The 22,597-nt window shown below is 46.1% G+C and overlaps 1 protein-coding gene across 6 annotated transcripts in view; it reads left to right on the top strand.

Moving 5' to 3' along the window:
• The window catches only part of LOC126529766 (DNA-binding protein P3A2-like), a 169,667-nt gene that overhangs the window by 56,595 nt on the left and 90,475 nt on the right, over window positions 1–22,597 (top strand). For all 6 annotated transcript variants that reach the window (XM_050177275.3, XM_055070003.2, XM_055070004.2 and 3 more), the window contains one exon: window positions 5,445–5,541. In XM_050177275.3, the coding sequence (XP_050033232.1) occupies window positions 5,445–5,541 (97 nt within the window). The remainder of the gene's footprint in view (window positions 1–5,444; window positions 5,542–22,597) is intronic.

Raw genomic sequence — 22,597 nt, 5'->3', positions numbered from 1 at the left:
TCGGAGCATCATGATTGCCACAAAGGTAGCAAGAGCAGAAGCACTCCTCCTGCACGTGTGCACGCATGGCAGAGTCGCAGTTAGACCACCTCCGATTCAACTCCCGCTGCCTGGTGGTTCTGACTAGTGCCAGATACATTTCGTTGAGTAGAAACTGATTATTTCGATGTTTAAATTGATCCTCATCAGCGCCATACGTAGCAGCTGCCAGTGTAGAACACCTCTCCTATTTGCGCCAGTCCCGCACGCCAGCTTCGGGAACTCCGAGCGCCCACGATGCGGCCCGATTTTCATCCATCTCCGCACATGAGATCGCTTTCCCTTTAATTGCGGCATTGTGACCAACTCGGCATGTCTTTGCAGTCGGCACTTCCATGCTGATCGAGCAAATGCAGAAAACTGGAAGACGGACGGTGCACTAACCTAAGCTGATGGAAGCATTGCCTAAGCACACGTACTGCAGCACATGGAGGAAGCTACAGCAGCTACGCTCGAAGCGCATACGAGGCAGCCATTTTGAAATGCCGATGGCGATATGGTAATGCAGATTTAGGGTCGTACTCGATTCTAACGCGCACATAATTTTTGGACCCATTTTATCAGAATGAAAAAGTGCGCATTAGATTCGAGTACGATATACACGATAAACAAGTCCACATGTCAATACCATATCATTTTACTGTTAGACCTCGATGTAATGAACCTTGGATCTAATGAAATTTGCATTGTAACAAACATTTTTCATTTCACAATTAACGGAGTAATGTTGTGACACAAAGTTTTCAGTCATTTCAAGCCTGTACTTTCAGCCTGCATGGCTAGTAAATTTGGCACAAAGCTATAAAAAATCGTCACCTGAAATCAGAATTATTTTTCAAGCATACTTCTTGCTTGCAGCACTTGGGGAAAAACTAGATCTCTCTTGCTTGAGTGAACGTGCAGTGTGGTGTGATCAAGCACGCGCACCACTGGGGGATGGGGCCAGGGAGACACTTGCCACATCTTGGCAGTGATTTCTCTGTAGCAAGTGCAAAGAGCCAGCCGTAAAGGTTATTCTCTTGATGCGCATTTATTTATTTAGCACGCTTCCAAGGTCTCATGGCATTACAGGAATGAGCGGTAAATAATAAATGTTTGCTCAGTAAAAGAGAACCAAATACGGTTATTTATTTATTTATTCAAAATACCCCTAAAGGCCCTCATTACGAGGGTATTACATGCGGGGGGGGGGGGGGGGGCAATCACAAGCACTGGTCATAGTTAGTACATACTAAAAACAAGAGAGTGTAACAGAAGTAATAATACAGTGAAACATAGGTAATATCAAGATAATTAGGTCAGAATTATTACAGAGAAAACATTAGTACATATTAGGAGAACATAAGGCAACTGCAATGAAAAACACCAACAAACATCGAACACACTGTAAAAGTCCCAAAAAAGAATAATAATACGATTAGTCGACAAGTCGTGAGCGAATTAAATGTTGAAACTTAGTCAAGTCTGGTTCCGTGGCAATGACTGATGGTAAGGCGTTCCATTCAGTTATTGTGCGTGGTAAGAACGAATATGCATAATGAAATGACTGGCAGTTAATGCGTTTGACTTTGTATGGATGGTCACGGTGTGGAAAAATAACTGTTGGTGACTGAAAGAAATCATCGTGAAGTGATGGATGGTGATAAAGCTTTTGGAAAAGTGTTAGGCGAGAAATTTTACGGCGAAGTGCTAAGTTGTCCAAGTCAGCTTTATTCTTTAACGAGGTGACGCTGGTGTAACGTGAATAATCTGAAAATATAAATCGCGCAGCACGGTTCTGCAAGGCTTCGATGTTACTGATATAAGTTTGTTCGGGATCCCAGATGGCAGACGCGTATTCCAGTTTAGGACGGATTAATGTTGTGTATGCTAGTTTTTTAACATGCATTGGGGCCTCTTTTAAGTTATGTTTAATAAGTCCGAGAGTACGATTTGAAGAGGCAAGGGTAAGATTAAGAGGAAGCTTTAGCTCGGGTGCTCCTATCTAAATACATGTAAAAGGAGAATTCGTTTTTCTCGGCAACCACTGCACCAAATTTGACGGGGTTTGCTGCATTTAAAAGAAAATCTTAAAATCTAGTGACTGTTGGTTTCGAATTTTCGATTTAGGTCGTCAAATTTTTATAAAAATTTGGCGAAAATCGAAAATTTTCAGAAAACTAAACTATCAAGTTTACAACTCCGTAACTCAGCAAGAAAAAATATCGAAATTCTGTGAATTGTACCTGATAGCACATCTAAAGCGGACAAAATTGATATGTTACACATGAACCTCAAAAAATGGAGTAATGTGTAATTACAACTTTTGCAGAACCTTCGTAAACAACGTAACAAATTCACGTAAGATGTAAACTGACATATCAAATTTGTCTCTTTGAATGGTCTAATGGATGCCGTTTACAGACTCGCGATAGCTATTCTTGATGCAGAGCTATTAGCTTGTAAACTTCGTGCTTCTATTTTTTTCAAACGTCTGAATTTTTGAAAATTCTTTTAACAAAATTCAAGCCCTAAATCAAAATTCCGCTTCCAACAGTCACTAGAATTTAACTTTCTCTCTCAAATGCAACAAATTTCATTAAAATCGGTCCAGGGGTTATCTCAGAAAAACGTTTTTGCGTTTTTACATGTATTTGAATAGGCCACGTCGGAGTTGGGCCCGAGCTAAAGCTTCCTCTTAATATGATTATTCCATGATAAGTTTGACTGAAGATTGATGCCAAGGTACTTGTAAGTAGTTGCGAGTTCCACAGGGTTGTTATCAAGGGAGTAGGTGGTTAGAATTCGTGGCCTATTGGTGAAAGACATGAGTTTAGTTTTGGAAATATTTAATGGCATTAACCAACTAGAACACCATGCACTTATTGCGTCCAGGTCAGTTTGTAGTAGGTGGCTATCAGTGTTACTTGTTACACATGGGTAAACTACACAATCGTCAGCAAATAGCCTGATTTTAGATGACACGCAACTGGGTAAATCATTAATATAAATTAGAAAGAGTAAAGGACCAAGTACGCTGCCTTGTGGAACTCCAGACGTAACATCAGCATAACATGAGTTGGAATTGTTAACTGATGTAAACTGAATTCTAGATGAGAGAAAATCGGTGATCCATGCAATTATAGTAGGGTGAATGTTAAGCTGTGAAAGTTTAAGTAACAACCTATGGTGTGGAACACGGTCAAATGCCTTAGAAAAATCTAAAAATATTGCGTCAACTTGGAACCCGGCGTCTATTAGTGCGTGTATGTCGTTAATAAATCCGGCAAGTTGTGTGTCGCATGAGTAGCCCTTGCGAAAACCGTGCTGATGTTTAAAAATAGTGCTATGGTCTTCAAGGAAGTTGATGACTTGACTGTGTATGATATGTTCGAGTAATTTACAAATAGTGCTGGTTAAGGAGATGGGACGATAATTAAGGGGAGAAGCACGATCACCTGATTTGAAAATGGGTATTATTTTAGCAATGCGCCAGTCATTAGGAATACCACCAGTTGATAGTGACTGGGAAAATAGAGCTGTTAACATAGAACAAATACTATGTGATGTATTCTTTAAAATTTTATTGTTGAAACATAGGTGGTCGGCACTAGATGACATTTTAAGATTGGTTAGTAGAGATAAAACACCAGCCTCACTGATGTCTACCTCATGCATTGTGATTCCCACTAATGTCTTTAAAGTTGGCAATGAGTTAACGTCTTCATGAGTGAAAATTGTTACAAACGTATCATTAAGAAGTTGAGCGCAATCTGAATCGGGGATGGGAACACCAAAAGAATCAGTAAGAATGATGTCAGTGGGAATTGCAGGGTTCACTACACGCCAAAAGTGACGAGTATTTTTTTTTTAGCATGGATGGTAAATCAAGAGAAAAAAAGTTATTCCGAGTGGATTTTAGCAATGCCTTATAAGCCTTTTCACACGCTTTGTGTTTATCATGGGCACTCGCTAGACCAGTCAGCTTAGCCTGCCTGTAAAGTCTTTTCTTTTTGTTATTAAGCCGCCGAAGCTTGTTTGTAAACCATGGAGAACTGCTTTTGCAGGAAATGGATAACACAGGAATGTAGGTGTCAATGAGTGAACTGAGGGTGGCCTTAAAGAGGACCCAGTTCTGTTCAATGGAACATGAATGAAAATCATGCAGAAATTGACCTGAAAATGTTGTTAATTCATTGTTAATTGTGTCGAAATTGGCTTTACCGTAACACCTTATTTTCTTTTTGGTAATTATTCTTTTGCTCAAGCAAGTGTTAATGCATCCAGTTATGACATCATGGTCAGCGATGCCTGCTTCATGAGTTATGTCGGATAATATATCAGGATTATTAGTTAAAACTAAGTCTAGTACATTGGCAGAAGTTTCAGTGGATCGTGTTGGTTGACTGATAAGTTTGGTTAATGAAAAATCAAGACAAGTGCTGAGAAAGGTATGTGCGGCCACATCCGTGGCTGATACGGAGAGCGTCGACCAATCTATATTTGGAAAATTGAAATCGCCAAATATGATAATTGCCGACCTCGGAAAATGCGCGCACACCTCGCTCAGCACTCGATGATACTCTTCGGAAAATGCGCCAGACATGTCGGGTGGACGGTAAAAAACGCCAATTATCACACCAAATGCAGCACCCTTCAAGGAAATCCAAATACATTCCAGAAAAGAATCGTTAATGATGGGTGCGGCGATGAATTCTTCCTTTATCGCGATGAGCACACCGCCCCCTCTACGCTGTTGCCTATCACATCGAAAACACTTGAAAGTGGATTCACTCGTAAAGATGTTGTTATCGTGTATGGTGTTGTTAAGCCAGGTCTCTGTAAGTAACACTAAAGAAGCCTGGAATGAATCGATGAGCGATGAGAGTGCAATACCATTAGCGATAACAATTCTAGCGTTGGTGTATAAAAAGATAAATTTGTTATCACTGCTACAGTGCAATTTTACGGGTGAGCCAGTAGATGAAACTGAGCTTAATGAAACAAAGGAGGAGGAACATCATTGATCCTTGCGCTGAGAAACAAGAACAGCCTGGCCTTCATTGGTGTTTCACTCGTAAACATCATTGTTCAAGTGCAGTTTGTTGAAAACCAACAACAAAGCAACTTGACTTGCAAGGTTATAGCAAGTCAAGAAAACTTGTTAGCAAGCATGTTCCTGTGTCTCACGTAATCTCAAGTTTCTGAGACACAGTGGGAAGTGTTCACTCACGTTATAGCAGCGAGTTCGTGGTCATCCAGCGAGATCTGTTCATGCTTGCCCGTGTGCGCATGATACTGATAAAACTACAGAGGTTACTTCGTCAGTTGTTTCTTTGCCATCGCCATCAGTGATCCGCCTTTCTGGTGAAACTGTGACTTTGTCTTTCAACAGTGGATGTGTTGTTGTTTCGCAATACCTGCAGGAAACTGAAGGCAACCATTGATGAATACACGACGCGTGTTGGCCAACAAGCGGTGGTGTTGGCGGTCACCCCTGGGAAGCCCCAGAACCACTTCAAGGTGCGTGCCGTGCTTACCAGGGTTGAGCATCGTGTTTGTCGACTTTGTTCGGGTGGCTGAGCCCATCCACACAGTCTTTACTGGTACCAATGGCAGGTAATGCGTTCGCAGGCGCGTACTACATTGGGCTGGTGGTGTGTCTCACAGTGAGGGGCTGTTTTGTGCATTGCTCGGAGACAGGTTTGTAGCATGGTGCCTGAAAATCTTCTTGAGAGCCTCTGAGGAGGAAAGGCACATTTGTGAGATACTGGTACATTTTCTTTGCCATGCTTGGTGCATCACTCTTTTTTTAAAGGCAACTCCAGCAATTTTTCAATGTCGATGGGTGTCGATAAAATTCACTGCTTACATTCCCCTGCACAGTTCCATCATGTCCTGAAAAAAGCGTGTTTGAGAGTCGCACAGTTTTTTTTCAAATGAATTTCATTAATTCTTTCAAACCCCCTCATTTGCCTGCTCCTCAGCTACTGGCAACATTGTGTTACGATGTGAGGGGTGGCATGTGCAAAGCATTCTGGGAATGAATTCTAGACGACGGCATTGAGGAGCCAGCGATCGGGCTAGTGTTTGGTGCAAGAAGTTGCAGTTGTGAGAAGTTGTGTTCTGTGCGAACGGGCAAGTGACGGGGGGCAGCAAGTGGTGTTGCGTTGTTGGCTGCACGAACTTCACCCTCACCGGCCGCACAAACAGCTTAAGCCGGTATCGATCGTGCTCAGCTGAGGTTAGCCTTATCACAGTCGACGAGTTAGTGCGGATGAACCTGATCGACTGACTTGAAGCTAATTAAGCCATTTGGATGAAAAAAAAAAACTGCTTTTGAATTTAGTTTTGACCATACAGATTTGAAATGAGCTATTCTTCATTTCGTACAGTGCCAACACAAAAAGTGAGAAGCGACGGCACGATGAACTTTCAACATTGATACCTTGCCGTTCTCGAAGGCTGCCAGTCGCACTCACTAGTGCTTCCCTTAAATGAATATGTGACTGCGCACACGGGGGTATTTTGCACATTCTTATACTGACTCATTATTTAACTTCTGAGATGCACCGTTTGCCTCTTACCTCAAATAGGCAACAGGCAAAGTCCCCTTTGATATACAGCTTCTTAAATAACTACCTCGTTCAGCTGCCAACGGTGCCAGTATACTGGCACTGGCGTTTCCTCGAGGGAAGTACAAATTCTCTAAATGAACGATCATATGTGCAAAGTCCTAGTCTGTGTCTGCTTTATGGAACACATGTATTGTGTGCACGAAAAAAGTAGAAAGATTGATAAGTAGGCAGCGTGACAACACATACTATACGGTCTCCCACTCGCTGCTTTTGGAGGTGTTCGCTCACTCATACTAGTGCGACTCCGAGTGATGCAACGGAGCTTCCCTGCACAAAATCTGCATGTTTTGCTATGTTCTCACATCATGATGTCACTGATGCGTGGCTTGCATATACTTCAAGCGAACGAATGCAATTTAAGGAGTGCACAATAAGCTCCATAAATCGACATTGTACCGGATAATTTGAAAAGCCTGTGCGCATCCATGCAAATAATGAGTTTCTCGTTGTGGCCTCCGAAATCAGTACTCTACGACATGACCAGTTGTGCTGATGCACAGAACTTTCCACGGAAGAAGCACTGTGCCGAGCACATGTGCACGAGGAAGCCGAGAACGAGTGTCTCTCCCCAGCAAGCTTCCGTAGAAGTGCTGCTTTCAACAGCTTAAATGGTGACGCAAGAAGGTAGCGTCAAGTGCATTGTCACGCAAGTATGCACAGCCAATTCTTGCGCATACTGAGGCCATTATCTCCATCCACAAAACGAGTGCCCCGCAGATAAGGCTACATCCGATTTCTATAAGAAGCAACGTCACTTCGCTGACGTTTACAAGGCCAAGCAGCCAAAAGAGCTGTTGGGTTCTGTCAAACTTCACGCGCTCAGTACGCATCGGGCAAGGTACACTGGCGTGCGAATGGCCACCTTGCACAGTTCAAAATGGACTCTGAAGCTGAAGTTACGTAGTTTCACCCTTTTCCTGGGATTGCCTCGGGGATTGGATGAAACTAAAGCCTAGGTATCCGGTCCCAGAAATGTAAGGTTGCACATGCTGAGAAGTTTCACTGCCACGTTGGAGTAGCGTAAAAAGGGTCACCCTGCGCAGCATTTCGTCAACCCAGGCCACAATCTTTCATGGACTGCGGAAAGTACAGGCGGAATACCACATCCACGTCTCTCCTGAAGCTTTTCGCTTTTCACAAAGTGTTTCGTGGCGAATACCCGTTGCTCAAGCACCTGAAAAATGAGGAACTGGATGACATGGAAATTCAAGGAGTCATCCGAAAAGTCAACATGTCAATCACATGGTGTTCGGACCTTGTCGTCATGCCAAAGTCGTCGGGTGGGTACAGGCTCTGTGTTGGTTTGACAAAGCTCAACAAGGTCATCCAGCAGGAATGCTAAATTCTGTAGTAATACAGCACCAGAGAACACAAGGGCCCAGACGAAGAAGAATGATACGTACATAGAACACACTAACAACCGAAGGTTTATTCACTGGATGTGCAGAATAAGTACCAGCTGAACATAAATAAACAGAAGGTAATAACATATAAGAGCAACTTTATATGTTTATATGGTACTATATCTTATATTTTCCTATCTTCTGTTTATTCATGTTCAGCCAGTGCAGTCGCCGACTGATTTTCCGGGCTCCAAAAATTCGGACGTGCTCGATTATTCAGTCTGCTTCGCGGCACCGCCATTCTCCCCATAGACCATAATGTATAACAACTGCCGAAAGTTCGGACACTTTGCAACCTCTCGTCTGATTTTTCGGACACTCCTTGAGCCAATTCGATAGAGAGCATCATATGCCGACTCTGACCGGTGCATGGTTCGACTTGCTGAACGCCATTTTTGGTTTGAACGGAGCCTCCTTGCTGCGCCACGAAGTGGCACTACTGCAAATCCCCGCTCATCATCATCGTTTCCTCTGGTTCGATAGAGTGGCTCTACAGCAGTTCCGGTTTCAGCTTAGTGAGCCATGTCAAGACAATCCAGCAGTTGATTTGTTTTTTCCCGCACAACACTGTGAGTAGGCCACGTTTTTCGTTTGTGCGACTGGTGTCGGCATGGTGGTGTTTGCTTTGTGTGCTTTGTCGAGGTTCCGGTTATCCAAGGTGGCATATGGAAACATTGTGTCAAGTGTCTAATGGCGCCGACAGCACCCGCGCAGACTGCGCTGGGGAATGCCGGCAAGCGGGTGCTGGGAGGCCTATGATTTGTCGCCTTCCGATGTGCTCCCTACTGACGTGGAAAATGTTCTGCCGAGACCTGCGCAGTGGTTGCATTGCGATTCCGGACACCGTCTCATTTGACAGTTTCACAGGTGCTGACACTGCTGTACTGACATCCGCAGAACTCGACGACGGCGAGATCATTCGTCAGTTTTCTGCTGCACCACCGGATGATGACTCCGAGTCGGAAGATGACGCACCATGTGCTACGCTGCCGTCGTATGCCGAGCGTGTACAAGCAGTGACTGTGGTTTCAGCCACCTATAGTGACCGTACGACCCTCTCCGAGATTCAGGCTTATCTGATTGCGCGTAAACGGAACAGTGTGCAACGGCGCATTCACGATTTCTTCAAGCCTACTGCCGAGCCCGAATAAGTGCAAGGAAATAAAGGAGTTCTTTCTTTTTCTTCGTAATCTGCTTTTTTGGACACCTGTTTATTCGGACATTTTCACAGTCCCCATGAGGTCAGAATAAACGGTCGGCGACTGTACTTATTCTGCACATCCAGTGAACAAAGCTTCAGTTGTTCCCCACCTGCGGCAAGTTGCTTTTTCATCCACTTTCATTGCCATTAATTTATCATTTGTTTAATTCAATTAGTAAGTACAAGTAATTTCCCCTATGTTGTCCTTGGCGTCTTTGTTTGTTGGCTTTTCATGACAGTGCAAGAATAGCTGCACAAAGCTAGTAGAGTGTGCCACAACAAACAGATGAGATAATGTGAACGCAATCGTAAGCTGACGTGAGTAGCCTCTGAGATTGGTGCATCGTAGGTCCCAAACCGAAAGTAGTGTTGTCTATGTGAACATCCAAAACGAAGTTTGAACTGCACACCATGGTGACGTTGCGCAGTGCAGGGCATTGAAGAAGCGCTGGGCGCACCGTTAATGTTTTCAGAGGCGATCGTTGATTGCTAATAACTCTGCTTCTACTGAATGCACTGAAGTACCTTTTGCTACAAAGTATTTCAGAAATAGTGTATTTTAATGTCAAATGCATTTCTTGACTTGGATAAAAAGTGTTTCGGGACCCCTTCAACCACACTGCACAGCCTGCTCACCATGTACATAATTTGTGTATTGCACTCATGTGTTACACGAAAATGATAATGCAGTCAGTTCCAGGCATATCCAACTCGAATATACCAAATTAAATTTCTTGGCTATAACAAACCATTGTAACATCTCCTTGAAAATACCATGCAAAAATATAGCACTGTACTATGTATAACTGCCATTCACTGCCACATTAGATATATTTATTGCCATATTTGCACGATTCTAATGTGTACTTTTTTTTTAGAAAAAGGTGAGTTCAAATTTGCATGTGCGTTACAGTCGTAACTAGTTCTCAAAATGAAAAACAATACCGGTTCTTACTAAAAAGAAAAAGCTCAATGCAAGGTAGCTAGCCACACTGCTATCTAACAGGTCTTCTGAAGAAAGCTACGCTTGGGAGACATCACAAGGTGGGTCCATGGTGCATGGTATGGCCTCCCGCATACAATGGTTGTGCGAGTCTCCAGAAGAGTGCCATTTCTAATGCAGCAAATGAAACTGAAGGTGACTTTCTGTGGTCGGTAGACAGTGAAAATGAGGGTTCGTCAAACTCCGATAATGACTAGCCATTAAGATTCAGCTGCGTGTCTGTGCGCATTCGTATGTTCCATAAAATTGTTTCAACACAGTACTCATTGACTTAGGTTTTGTTACTTGATGTGCGCAGTAGAATCGGCACCAAGTTATATTTAGGGGATATATTTTGGCACAATATGAATGCACGTTACAATAGGTGACGCAGTATAATTGTACAAATACGGCGTTCAAGGGACATTAAAGGTTCATATTAAGGGGGGGGGACACTGGTTTCGCATCGCGAAAAATTGCCAGAAAATCGATTTTTTGAAAATCACATTTTCAGTTTCTATAACCCTTTTCTATCTGAAAACTTACAACCACTTAGAAGTGCTCTAAAAAATTTGTTTTATCAGCCAAGGTGGTGGAAAATCTCGCAGAAATCAAGAAAAAACAATTTTTCACGCCACAATATCTCCGGAACGGTGCGACCGAGCGCCGCCATCTTGGTCTCGTTGGAAAGCGCATTTCTCCGTCTTCAAATTTGCCGCTCCAGCGATCTCCTCCATATAGAAACAAGCGCACAAAAAGCAAATGATTGAAGGTCGTGCCGGAGTCTGCGATTGGCCGCGCCCGCCACGTGACTCCAGCGCGGTTAGCCATTGGTCCGGCGCTCACGTCGTCTGCTCGGCTCTTTGCACCTCGCAAGTCTGGACGTCTCCACTCGCCGTAATCTCGACGTGTCAAAACGGGCGCTACGCGGACATCGCAGTAGCGTGGCCGATCCCTACACTTGTGGATGTTTCAGACTCGCGGCTAAGCATTCCGAGCATTGGCGACGCGGACTTCACGACCAAGATTCACGCGCGGAATCCTCGGACATGCGGCTAAGCCCTTCAGCACTCGGTGTTTTGGAATTTGTGACGAAGCACATCGCGCACGCAATCCTCGGACACGCGGCTAAACATTTTGCGCATAGGGAGTCTGCGACTCGGTGATCATGCACATCGCGCGCAGACTTCTCAGACCCTCACCTAAGCATTTCGTGCATTGGCGCCTCTGACTGCGCGAATAAGCGCGTCGAGTGTCGACTGCTCGAGCCCGTGACTAGGCATTTTGCGCGTCGGCACCTCGGACTCACAACCAAGCATATTGCGCGTTCACTCTGTTATCATATTGTCACGATAGCTCATACCACCCCTTCATAAAGAGAACCTCATCATGAGCTCTGTTCACTAGGCCCCCTGGGCTGGCACAGACACCTGGCTGCAGAAGTAATCGAAGCATCATACAAAAGTAAAATTCTGAAAAGCACCTAGCAGCTGCTCTCTGATGCTAAGTTCTACAGCCATTGTCAAGTAAAGATGACTTAATTGGAAGGCTGCTGACATTCAGAGCCTTCATTCAGTAACATGGTCAATTCTACCAAAAAGAAAAAAGCCTCACTGGAGATTGCTATCAATCAGGCAGCCTGCGGGTACAGGCTGCCTGAATGCACACTGCAACGGTATATTCATGCCTACACGAGTTCTGCAGCACCTCACTTGGTTTGAAACCTAGCCACCTTTGTAGAGCAGGAGCAGCAAAGAATACCCTATAAAAAGAAAAGAAAGGGGGGGGGGGTGGAGCACATCAGACCAGAGGCCACATGTACAAGAAGCCCCACATCACAAAACACCCCAAAGACTACAAATTTGGTGCCCTTTAGAGAACTGAAGAGAAGGTGAAACTTTGAGAGCCGTTTTCTCAAAACTGTTTTTCTGCCTTTCTGCTCAGTTTCTGGAGCTGATTTCTTCATTACCGTTTAACTTATTTTGACTCCATTTCTTTTTTGACGTTTCTTGGGCTACAGTGCAGGTCGTCACATTCTCTCCTTCTTATCTTGACCCTTTGTAACTTTACAATATGGCTATTCGTCTACCCCGAAAGTGTGCTCGATGTGAAGGTAACATAAAATCTGGCACTCCAAAAATTTGTGTAGCGAAAAAAAAAAAATGAAAGAATGTCATGACCTTCAGCACGCATTTAGCTATGCAGTCAATACTTAACAAGCCTTCTATCATGTTTAAGTTCCCTGGGCTCTCCAGAAAGTAAGAGGGAGAAAAATTCTGCTCAATAAAATTGAATAAAATGTTCTCAAGATATCACTCTGAAACTTTTATGGAAGCATCAGGGAGACATTCTAAACATTTGTACAAATTTTCATCAAAATCCATGAAGAAATAAGGAAGTTGATTTTCAAAGCCACATTCCCCTTAAGTCAATGTCGACTGTTGAAATACCATCCCAGAAACCTCGAAACGCTTGTTTCATGCGACGAAGAGAATTATTTTAAAAGAAAATGTGTTCTGAAGGGTCCGCGTACTTCTAGCGCAGTTCAAATTGCCCGCCCTCCGATTGAGGAGTGGTGACGTCATGGTCTCACAGTGACGTTACGCCTTCGGTGAGTAAAACGGCGCCCGCAGACGGCGCTACGGCTTTCCTGCGCAAAACGCAAACGCGCGGCCAGATACAGAGCCAAGACAGAGCCGACAGCAGCGCGAAAGCGGAACTATGGTGGCAAGTGCAAGGATAAGCGCACGACAATAAGCTGGTTCTTATTTTATGACGCCAACTTCAACGCTCCTTGCAATGGACGACCCTGACGACACATTGGCTCGCGATGCTGGGCTCGACTTCAGCGATTTAAGCACTGATGAACGTGACCTGCTGCTTAGGGCTCGCGCTGCCGGCGTCGTTGCGTACTACTATGACACAACTGTATGTCATGGCTGTACATATTCGCACATTTGTAGCTTCTCCTTCGTGAAAACTAAATGCCGCATTCACTGCCGCCCGTCTTTGACCTGCAGTTGTTCTTGCGCTTCGGAGAATGCAGGCAAGACCAATGGAACATCGCTATGGGGAAGCATTGCTTTGAAAGGCACTCCATACGACTTTGGTAAGTCGGCATTGAACTTGTAATCCTCTGGACGAAAGGGCAGCGAGCACATTATGCGATTTTTCGGCTCTTTGCCAACGCGCTGTGGCCGAGGTGCGGCACTTAACCACTTCGAATGGAGAGGTTCACTCTTTGGCACACAGGGATAAGTAACGTTGGATTCGCCGCTGCAACTGCCCTTGGCCAAGTTCCACGAACCGTTCGCGCATCCCATGACATCATATGGACGTGGCATTCTTGCTGCTTGGTTCAAATGCAAGTTTCGCGAGCCAGCAGAACCAGCGCACCACGATGCTATAACGAAACAACTGAAACTCCAAAGCACGCGCGGCGCAGAGTCGAGCGAAAACAAAACCTTTCGACCACCCATACTACTCAAGGGTAATGTCAAAATGTTATTTTTTCTTAGAATCGAATAGAAGTACACTAGTACCATTTTTTTCCGTCTTATAATCTAATGAAATTATCTTTTTAATACGAGTAGTTGAGTACTAGTGATATAAATCATAATGAGAAGTGCCTTCGTCATCGGGCTAGTACCGGAATGTCGCTGGGGGGTCTCAGATCGTGTAATGCATTTACCTTAATTTCTCTGTTACTAAAGCTCTGTTCGCAATTATATTGACGCCTCAGACATTCTAGAGCATTGCTTTATCACTTTAACTTGACTTCATAGTAACCTTAGTAACCACGAAGTCACGACGTTGATCAACAAGGGTGCGGAGACGTCTGTTGTGAGCCAGAATCTCTCGCGTATACTGAACAAAGTTTCGACGCAATGGACTGGCACTCAGATTCGTACTGCAGGAGGGCACCTCATAACTCCAATGGGCCGGTGCATGGCACGAGTCAACATTCGGGGCTTCATGTACATCGGCGACTTCGTCATTCTTTCTGAATGTTCAAAGGACCTTATACTCGGCATGGATTTCCTTCAGCCAAACGGTGCCATCATCGACCTGCAAGAGTCCAGAGTCAGCTTCGCTACTACGCAACCCATAGCGAACAGTAATGACAACGACCGTGACGTCACGCTTTGCGTAGCTGATGATCACGTCACGTTGCCACCCAAGAGCAGCGTGCTTACCCTTCTCCGATGAGACATGGAAGACGAGGCCAAAGGAATTGCTGAGGCTAACATCCCCCTGCTTCTCGAGCGCCACATTTGCATAGCCAGAGGGCTTCTTCAGGTGCGAAACAAATGTTCAGTTGTTTTGCTAACAAACTTTAGCAACGAGTATCGGCATGTACCGCGAGGAACGACAGTCGCATTTCTTCGCAAAATTATTGATGTTACTGACATTGCCACATTATAAATCGCATCGTCTCAGCAATCTGAGTTACCCAGCCTAAAAGAACAGATTCACGTTAACGCTGCTGTGCCAGACCACCAGAAAGACCATCTACTGAGTCTCATGAATAAATTTGCGGACTGTTTTTCAACGTCGTCCAAAGTGCATCGCACGTCCATCACAAAGCACCGCATTATTAGAGATGAGTCTGCATGTCCTGTTCATCAGCATCCTTACAGAGTGTCTCTAGTGGAGAGGGAAGCGATCAAGCATCAGGTGAAAGAGATGCTCCAAGACGACGTGATCCAGCCGTCCACAAGCCCGTGGGCCTCCCCTGTAGTGTTAGTCAGGAAGAAAGACAACACACTACGCTTCTGTGTAGATACAGAAAGTTGAACCGTGTCACCAAGCGTAATGTTTATCCATTGCCACGCATCGACAACGCATTGAATCGTCTACAACATGCCAAGTCTTTTTCTTCGTTGGATCTTAAATCAGGGCATTGGCAAATCGAAGTTGATAAACAGGATCATGAAAAAGCGTTTGGGACACCTGACGGGCTTTATGAGTTCAAATTTCCCCCCTTCGGTCTCTGTTCCGCACCTGCCACCTTTCAGCGGATGATGGATACGGTGCTTGCTGAACTCAAATGGCAAATATGCCTCGTATACTTGGACGACGACGACGTGTTCTTGGGCACGTTTGACGAACACCTCGCACGACTCGAGAGTGTCCTCGCTGCGATCCGTACTGCCGGCCTAACCATAAAGCCTCAAAAATGCTACTTCGGGTTCCAAGAGTATCAAATTTCTTGGCCATGTCGTTAGTCCTAAAGGCGTCCGACAAGACCCCGACAAGTTAGCTGCCGTCGCCGAGTTTTCGCCACCCACAGACAAGGAGGCTGTCCAACACTTCCTTGGTTTGTGTGCATATTATAGGCGCTTCGTCGAGGGATTCTTGAGAATTGCTGAGCCTCTGACACGGCTTACACGGGACGATGTGCCTTTCATTTGGGCGGACGAGCAGCAGCCGTCGTTCAATGAATTGCGCAAGCGTTTGCAAGAGGCTCCAATACTTGCTCATTTCGACGAAGACGCTGACGCTGAAATTCATACTGACGCCAGCAATTCTGGTCTCGGCGCAGTTCTTGTGCAGTGGCAAGCTGGTGCGGAACGCCCCATTGCTTATGCAAGCCGCAGTCTCACCAAGGCTGAGAAAAACTACTCAACGACTTAAAAATAATACTTAGTGGTTGTGTGGGCAATTGGTAAGTTTCGACCCTACTTGTACGGTAGACCCTTTAAGGCTGTCAGCGATCAACCACGCCATGTGCTGGCTTGCCAACCTCAAGGATCCTTCAGGCAGACTAGCCCGTTGGAGCCTGCACTTACAAGAGTAGAGCATAACAGTTGTCTACCGATCTGAGAGGAAGCACAGCGACGCTGACTATTTGTCACGTGCACCACTCCATACGACGTCATCGGACCCTGACCGTGACTTGCCATTTTTCGGCATTATCGACGCCATAAAGATGGCTGAGCACCAGTGTGCTCACCCTGAGCTGCTGCCACTGATCGAGCACCTTCAGGGAGTTGAAGGTCGTCCTTGCGCTGAAGTTCATGTAGTGCGCATGAAACCATACTATGCGCATACGTGAACACCGAGATGCACCTGAGGAGCTCCATTTCTTGTTGTCGCTAAAAGAACTTTTTCGTGTGACCGAGACGGTCACTTTTCGCATGAGGGGGCAATTGACACGATGTGGGGCTCCCACACCGCAGGTCGACGCGCGCAAAGGTCGGCGCCATGAAAGACGACGAAGCGCATAAGCTGTACGCTCTTCTTCTGACCCGCCATTAAAGAGAAACATCTATTTTGTAAGACTCCATCTTCAATCTACATTACGCTATATTGAGTTACCCATCGCGATCAGGAAAACACTTCTATTGCGGACAAATCAAAGAAGTTTTTAGGCATGTAGCACCCTCGATAATCCCCGCCTGCGGGATTATCTGACTGAGCTTTGGCGAATGCCCAGTTGCCATAGTCGGAAGTTGGAATCCCGCTATGTTTTTTTTTTGTTTTCTTTTTTTCTATGCTGGTGAGCTCGAAATTCACCTTCTCCAGTGCACAACTGCTGCAGGCTTGGAGTGATGCCTGTCACTGGCACAAGATGCTGAGAGCAAGTGGGGCTATACTAATCCAGGTACAACCAAATTAGGAAGGCCTACAAAGCTTCAACAAGAGACTTTCTCACCAGTTCAGCAATTGGCCTCCCTGGTGCAGTATTCGGCCACCCTCTTCCAATGGCTAACTCAGTTACCCAATGGCCCTCAGTCCCCTGCAGCTGCGGAGCACCTGACCAAGGCGGCGGTCAGACCTGTAACGCAGCAGAGGGTGCTAAGAATCTTTGGATACTGACAGGCCGCCAATGGAAACTGACCCTTGCAATGTTTAACACCTTAACCCTCTCGAGTGAGGCTAGCTTAGCAGGCCTCTTTGAGGATTTATCAGACATTGTTTGGGATATCATCCGCCTTAGTGAGATTAGAACTGGTGAGGCTTATACCTTGCTGAAAACGGACATGTCCTCTGCTATAGAGGTCTGCCAGATAAGAAGTAATACGTGGTAGCATTCCTAATCCATAAGGAATAGCGGGCAAAATTGACGAATTCTACAGCATTAATGAGAGGGTAGCTGTAGCTGTAATCAAACTTAATAAGAGGTATAGATTAAAGGTAGTATAAGCCTACGCTCCAACATCCAGTCACGATGATGAGGAAGTAGATCAGTTTTATGAAGACTTTGAATTAGCGATGAGACAAGTTCAAACTCAATATACTGTAGTAATGGGCGACTTCAGTGCAAAAGTGGGGAAAAAGGAGGCTGGTGAACAAGCAATTGGCAACTACGGCGTCGATTCTAGGAATGCTAGAGGAGAGAAGATGCTGGTAGAATTTGCTGAAAGGAATAAACTTCGAATAATGAACACCTTTTTCAGGAAGCGTAGCAACAGAAGAAAGTGGACCTGGAAAAGCCCTAATGGTGAAACAAGAAATGAAATTGGCTTCATACTTTCTGCTGATCCCAGCATTGTGCAGGATGTAGAAGTGATAGGTAGGGTAAAGTGCAGTGATCATAGGTTAGCGAGGGCTAGGATTCACCTCAATTTGAACAGAGAAAGAGCTAAATTGGTCAAGAAAAAACAGGTCAACCTAGAGGCAGTAAGGGTAAAAGCAGAGAAATTCAGGCTGGTACTTGCTAACAAATACGCTGCCTTAGAATAGAGAAATGATGATGACGTAGAGCTAATGAATGAAACCGTAACTAGGTTGGCTTCAGAGGCAGCAATTGAAGTGGTAGGCAAGGCAACCAGTAGGCAAGCTCTCAAAGTAACAGAGGCCTAATAAAGAAACAACAAAAAATGAAAGTGTCCAACTAAAAAGATAGGATAGAATTCGCAAAACCGCCAAAACTGAACAACAAGGCGAAAATAAGGGATATTCAAAATTATAACATGAGAAAGACTGAAGAAGCCGTAAAAATTAGCCGCAGCCTGAAATCGGTGAGAAAGAAACTTGGCATAGGACAAACCAAGATGTATGCATTGAAAGATAAGCAGGGTAATATCATCAGCAATCTCGAAGATATAGTAAAAGCAGCGGAAGAATTCCACACTGACCTGTACGATACCTCAATTAGAAACAGTAATGTACGGATACAGGAACTCCTCCTATAACTAGCGATGAGGTCAGAAGGGCCTTGCAAGACATGAAACGAGAAAGAGCAGCAGGAGAAGATGGAATAACTGCCGATTTAATCAAAGATGGAGGAGACATAATGCTTGAAAACTGGCGGCTCTTTATATTGTCACGTGGTGATGATGTTAAGAACACAGTAGCAATACTGTGAAAGGCAAAACTAGATTTTATTGGGTGAACCTGTGCCCACAAAAGAGGCTACATTTATAGCACAACGAGAGCGGCGAACACAGTCGGCGATCGTCAAAAATCGGATCAATGGGTCAAGCGCGTCGGCTTTTAAGCTTCAATCGTCGAATGTTCCAGACTAATCATTGGGACCCACGTGCCCTCCACCAAGTTCTACACCATTCGCGTCAGGCGATGAAATCAGATAACATAAGGTTCGGCTACAGCAGAAAGTGGATAGAAGCATCGATAATTTTCCAGAAACTTCGGATACATGCAGGCGCGTCCCGCGCTATGCGATAACATTCGTTAGGCGGCGAAACATGGTCGCCCGATAAAGTACACGTGTCATTACCCCCTCTTAAAGAGCATCGACCCGATGCTGCAAACAAACGAAAGTAATAAAGAAAAGCACTCGTAGCAAAGAAAACAACAAAATAAGGGAGTTCGTCAGCGTCCGTAAAATCGTTTAAGGCGCACCACGTGGACCACTGCACATCGTGTGCGGCGGCGCTGTGAATGCGAAATGCCGTCTGGCACGACCTCATAGTCCAGTGCGCCAATACGTCGGATGACCTTGTAGGGTCCGAAATAGCGTCGCAGTAGTTTCTCACTGAGTCCTCGTCGGCGTATCGGGGTCCATACCCAAACACGGTTCTCGGGCTGGTACTCGACGAAGCATTGTTAGAGGTTGTAGTGTCGGCTGTCGGTCCTCTGCTTGTTCTTGATCCGCAGGCGGGCGAGCTGTCGGGCTTCTTCGGCGCGCTGGAGATAGCTAGCGACGTCAAGATTTTCCTCGTCACTGACGTGCGGTAGCATGGCGTCGAGCGTCGGCGGCGGCTTCCTGCCGTAAACCAGCTTAAACGGCGTGATCTGTGTTGTTTCTTGCACCGCCGTGTTGTACGCAAAGGTTACGTACGGCAGGACCGCGTCCCACGTCTTGTGTTCGACGTCGACGTACATTGCTAGCATGTCGGCGAGGGTCTTGTTCAGGCGCTCCGTGAGACCATTCGTCTGCGGATGGTAGGCAGTTGTCCTCCTGTGACTTGTCTGGCTGTATTGCAGAATGGCTTGCGTGAGCTCTGCTGTAAAAGCTGTTCCTCTGTTGGTGATGAGGACTTCTGGAGCACCATGTCGCTGCAGGATGTTCTCAACGAAAAATTTCGCCACTTCGGCTGTGCTGCCTTTCGGTAGAGCTTTAGTTTGAGCGAAGCGGGTAAGATAGTCCGTCACCACGACGATCCACTTATTTCCGGAAGTTGATGTCGGAAACGATCCCAACAAGTCCATCCCGATAAGGTCGGTAAGGAGGCTTGATCGGCTGTAGTAATCCCGTTGGCCTTGTCGGTGGTGTCTTGCGTCGCTGACAGTCTCGGCATCTCTTGACGTAACAGGCGACATCGGTGGTTAGGTGCGGCCAATAATACCTTTCTTGTATCCTCGATAGCGTCCGGGAGAAACCGAGGTGCCATGCGGTCGGATCGTCATGTAGGGCATGCAGTACTTCTGGTCGCAGCGCCGATGGACCAACAAGAAGGTAGTTGGCGCGAACTGGTGAGAAGTTCTTCTTCACGAGTAGGTTGTTTTGAAGCGTGAACGAAGACAATCCACGCTTAAATGCCCTAGGGACAACGTCGGTGTGCCCTTCGAAATACTCGACTAGGGCTTTTAGCTCCGGGTCTCCTCGTTGCTGTTCGGCGAAGTCTTGCGCACTTATTATTCCAAGGAAGGCGTCGTCATCCTCGTCATCTTGCGGCGGCGGGTCCATGGGGGCGCGTGATAGGCAATCGGCGTCTGAGTGTTTTCATCCGGACTTGTATGTTACAGTGATGTCGTATTCTTGTAGTCTGAGGCTACACTGTGGCAGCCGTCCTGAAGGGTCTTTTAAGTTAGCTAGCCAACACAACGCGTGATGATCGCTGACCACTTTGAATGACCTGCCATATAGGCAAGGGCGAAATTTCGCAGTAGCCCGAATGATGGCAAGGCATTCCTTTTCGGTTGTAGAATAATTGCCTTCCGCTTTTGACAACGACCGGCTAGTGTAAGCTATCACATGTTCGTGTCCATCTTTTCTCTGGACTAGGACGGCACCAAGGCCTAGGCTACTGGCGTCAGCGTGTATTTCGGTATCGGCGTGCTCGTCGAAGTGCGCAAGTACGGGCGGCAACTGCATGCGTCGTTTGAGTTCTTGAAATGCGTCGGCCTGCGGCGTTTCCCACTTGAACTCAACGTCACATTTAGTTAGCTGTGTTAGCGGCTCAGCGATGCCTGAAAAGTCCTTGACAAGTCGCCTGTAGTAGGCACACATGCCAAGAAATCTACGCACTGCCTTCTTGTCGATGGGCTGCGGGAACTTTGCGATGGCCGCTGCCTTCTGCGGGTCGGGGCGGACTCCAGACTTGCTGATGACATGGCCTAAGAACAGAAGCTCATCGTAAGCGAAGCGGCACTTTTCTGGCTTCAGAGTGAGCCCTGATGACTTGATGGCCTCTAGTACTGTTGCAAGCCGCCTAAGGTGATCGTCGAAATTTCCGGCGAAGACAACGACGTCATCCAAGTAAACGAGACAGGTCTGCCACTTCAATCCTGCTAAAACCGTGTCCGTCACGCGCTGGAACGTTGCAGGCGCGGAGCACAGTCCAAATGGCATAACCTTGAACTCGTAGAGGCCGTCTGGGGTGATGATGGCGGTCTTTTCGCGATCTCTTTCGTCGACTTCTATTTGCCAATAGCCAGACTTGAGGTCCATCGACGAGAAGTATTTAGCGTTGCAGAGCCGATCCAATGCGTCGTCTATCCGTGGGAGGGGGTATACGTCCTTCTTCGTGATCTTGTTCAGACGACGATAATCAACGCAGAAACGTAGGGTTCCGCCCTTTTTCTTCACCAGGACAACAGGGGATGCCCACGGGCTTTTCGACGGCTGGATGATGTCGTCGCGCAGCATTTCGTCGACTTGTTCTCTTATAGCTTCACATTCTCGCGGCGAAACTCGGTAAGGGTTCTGGCAGAGTGGTCGAGCGCACTCCTCGGTGGTAATGCGATGCTTGGTGACTGGTGTTTGTCGAATCCTCGATGACGTCGAAAAGCAGCCTTTGTATTGTCGGAGCAGACTTCTGAGCTGCTGTTGCTTAATCACGGGGAGACTTGGATTAATGTCGTAGTCTGGTTCGGGAACCATGGTCGTCGTGGTAGATGCGGCGGAATCCGAGAGGACAAACGCATTACTGGTTTCCAGAATTTCCTCGATGTACGCAATCGTCGGGCCCTGGTTAATGTGCTTGAACTCCTGGCTGAAGTTTGTCAGCAACACTTCAGTTTTCCCTCCATGTAGTCGAGCATTCCCTTTTGCGACGCAAATTTCACGGTCTAGCAGTAGGCGTTGGTCGCCTTCGATGACGCCTTCTAGGTCAGCGGGTGTTTCGGTGCCGACCGAATTAACAATGCTGGAGCGAGGCGGGATGCTTACTTGATCTTCGAGCACACTCAAGGCGTGGTGACTACGAGGACCTCGCACCTCCACTAGATGTCACGTGGTGATGACGTTAAGAACACAGTAGCAATACTGTGAAAGGCAAAACTAGATTTTATTGGGTGAACCTGTGCCCACAAAGAGGCTACACTTATAGCACAACGAGAGTGGCAAACACAGTCGGCGATCGTCGAAAATCGGATCAACGGTTCAAGCGCGTCGGCTATTAAACATAAATCATCGAATGTCCCAGACTAATCGTTGGGACCCGCGTGCCTTCCACAAAGTTCTACACCATTCGCGTCAGGCGATGAAATCAGATAACATAAGGTTCGGCGACAACAGAAAGCGGATAGAAGCATCGATAATTTTCCAGAAACTTCGGATACATGCAGCTGCGTCCCGCGCTATGCGATAACATTTGTTAGGCGGCGAAACATGGTCGCCCGATAAAGTACACGTGTCAATATGAAGTGTCTATTGACTGCAAGGGTCCCAGAAAACTGGAAGAATGCAAACATTATACTAATCCAAAAAAATGGAGACGTC

Source organism: Dermacentor andersoni, chromosome 9 (assembly GCF_023375885.2).
Source record: "Dermacentor andersoni chromosome 9, qqDerAnde1_hic_scaffold, whole genome shotgun sequence".
Lineage (NCBI taxonomy): Eukaryota > Metazoa > Arthropoda > Arachnida > Ixodida > Ixodidae > Dermacentor > Dermacentor andersoni.
This window is presented reverse-complemented; position numbering and strand designations above follow the sequence as displayed.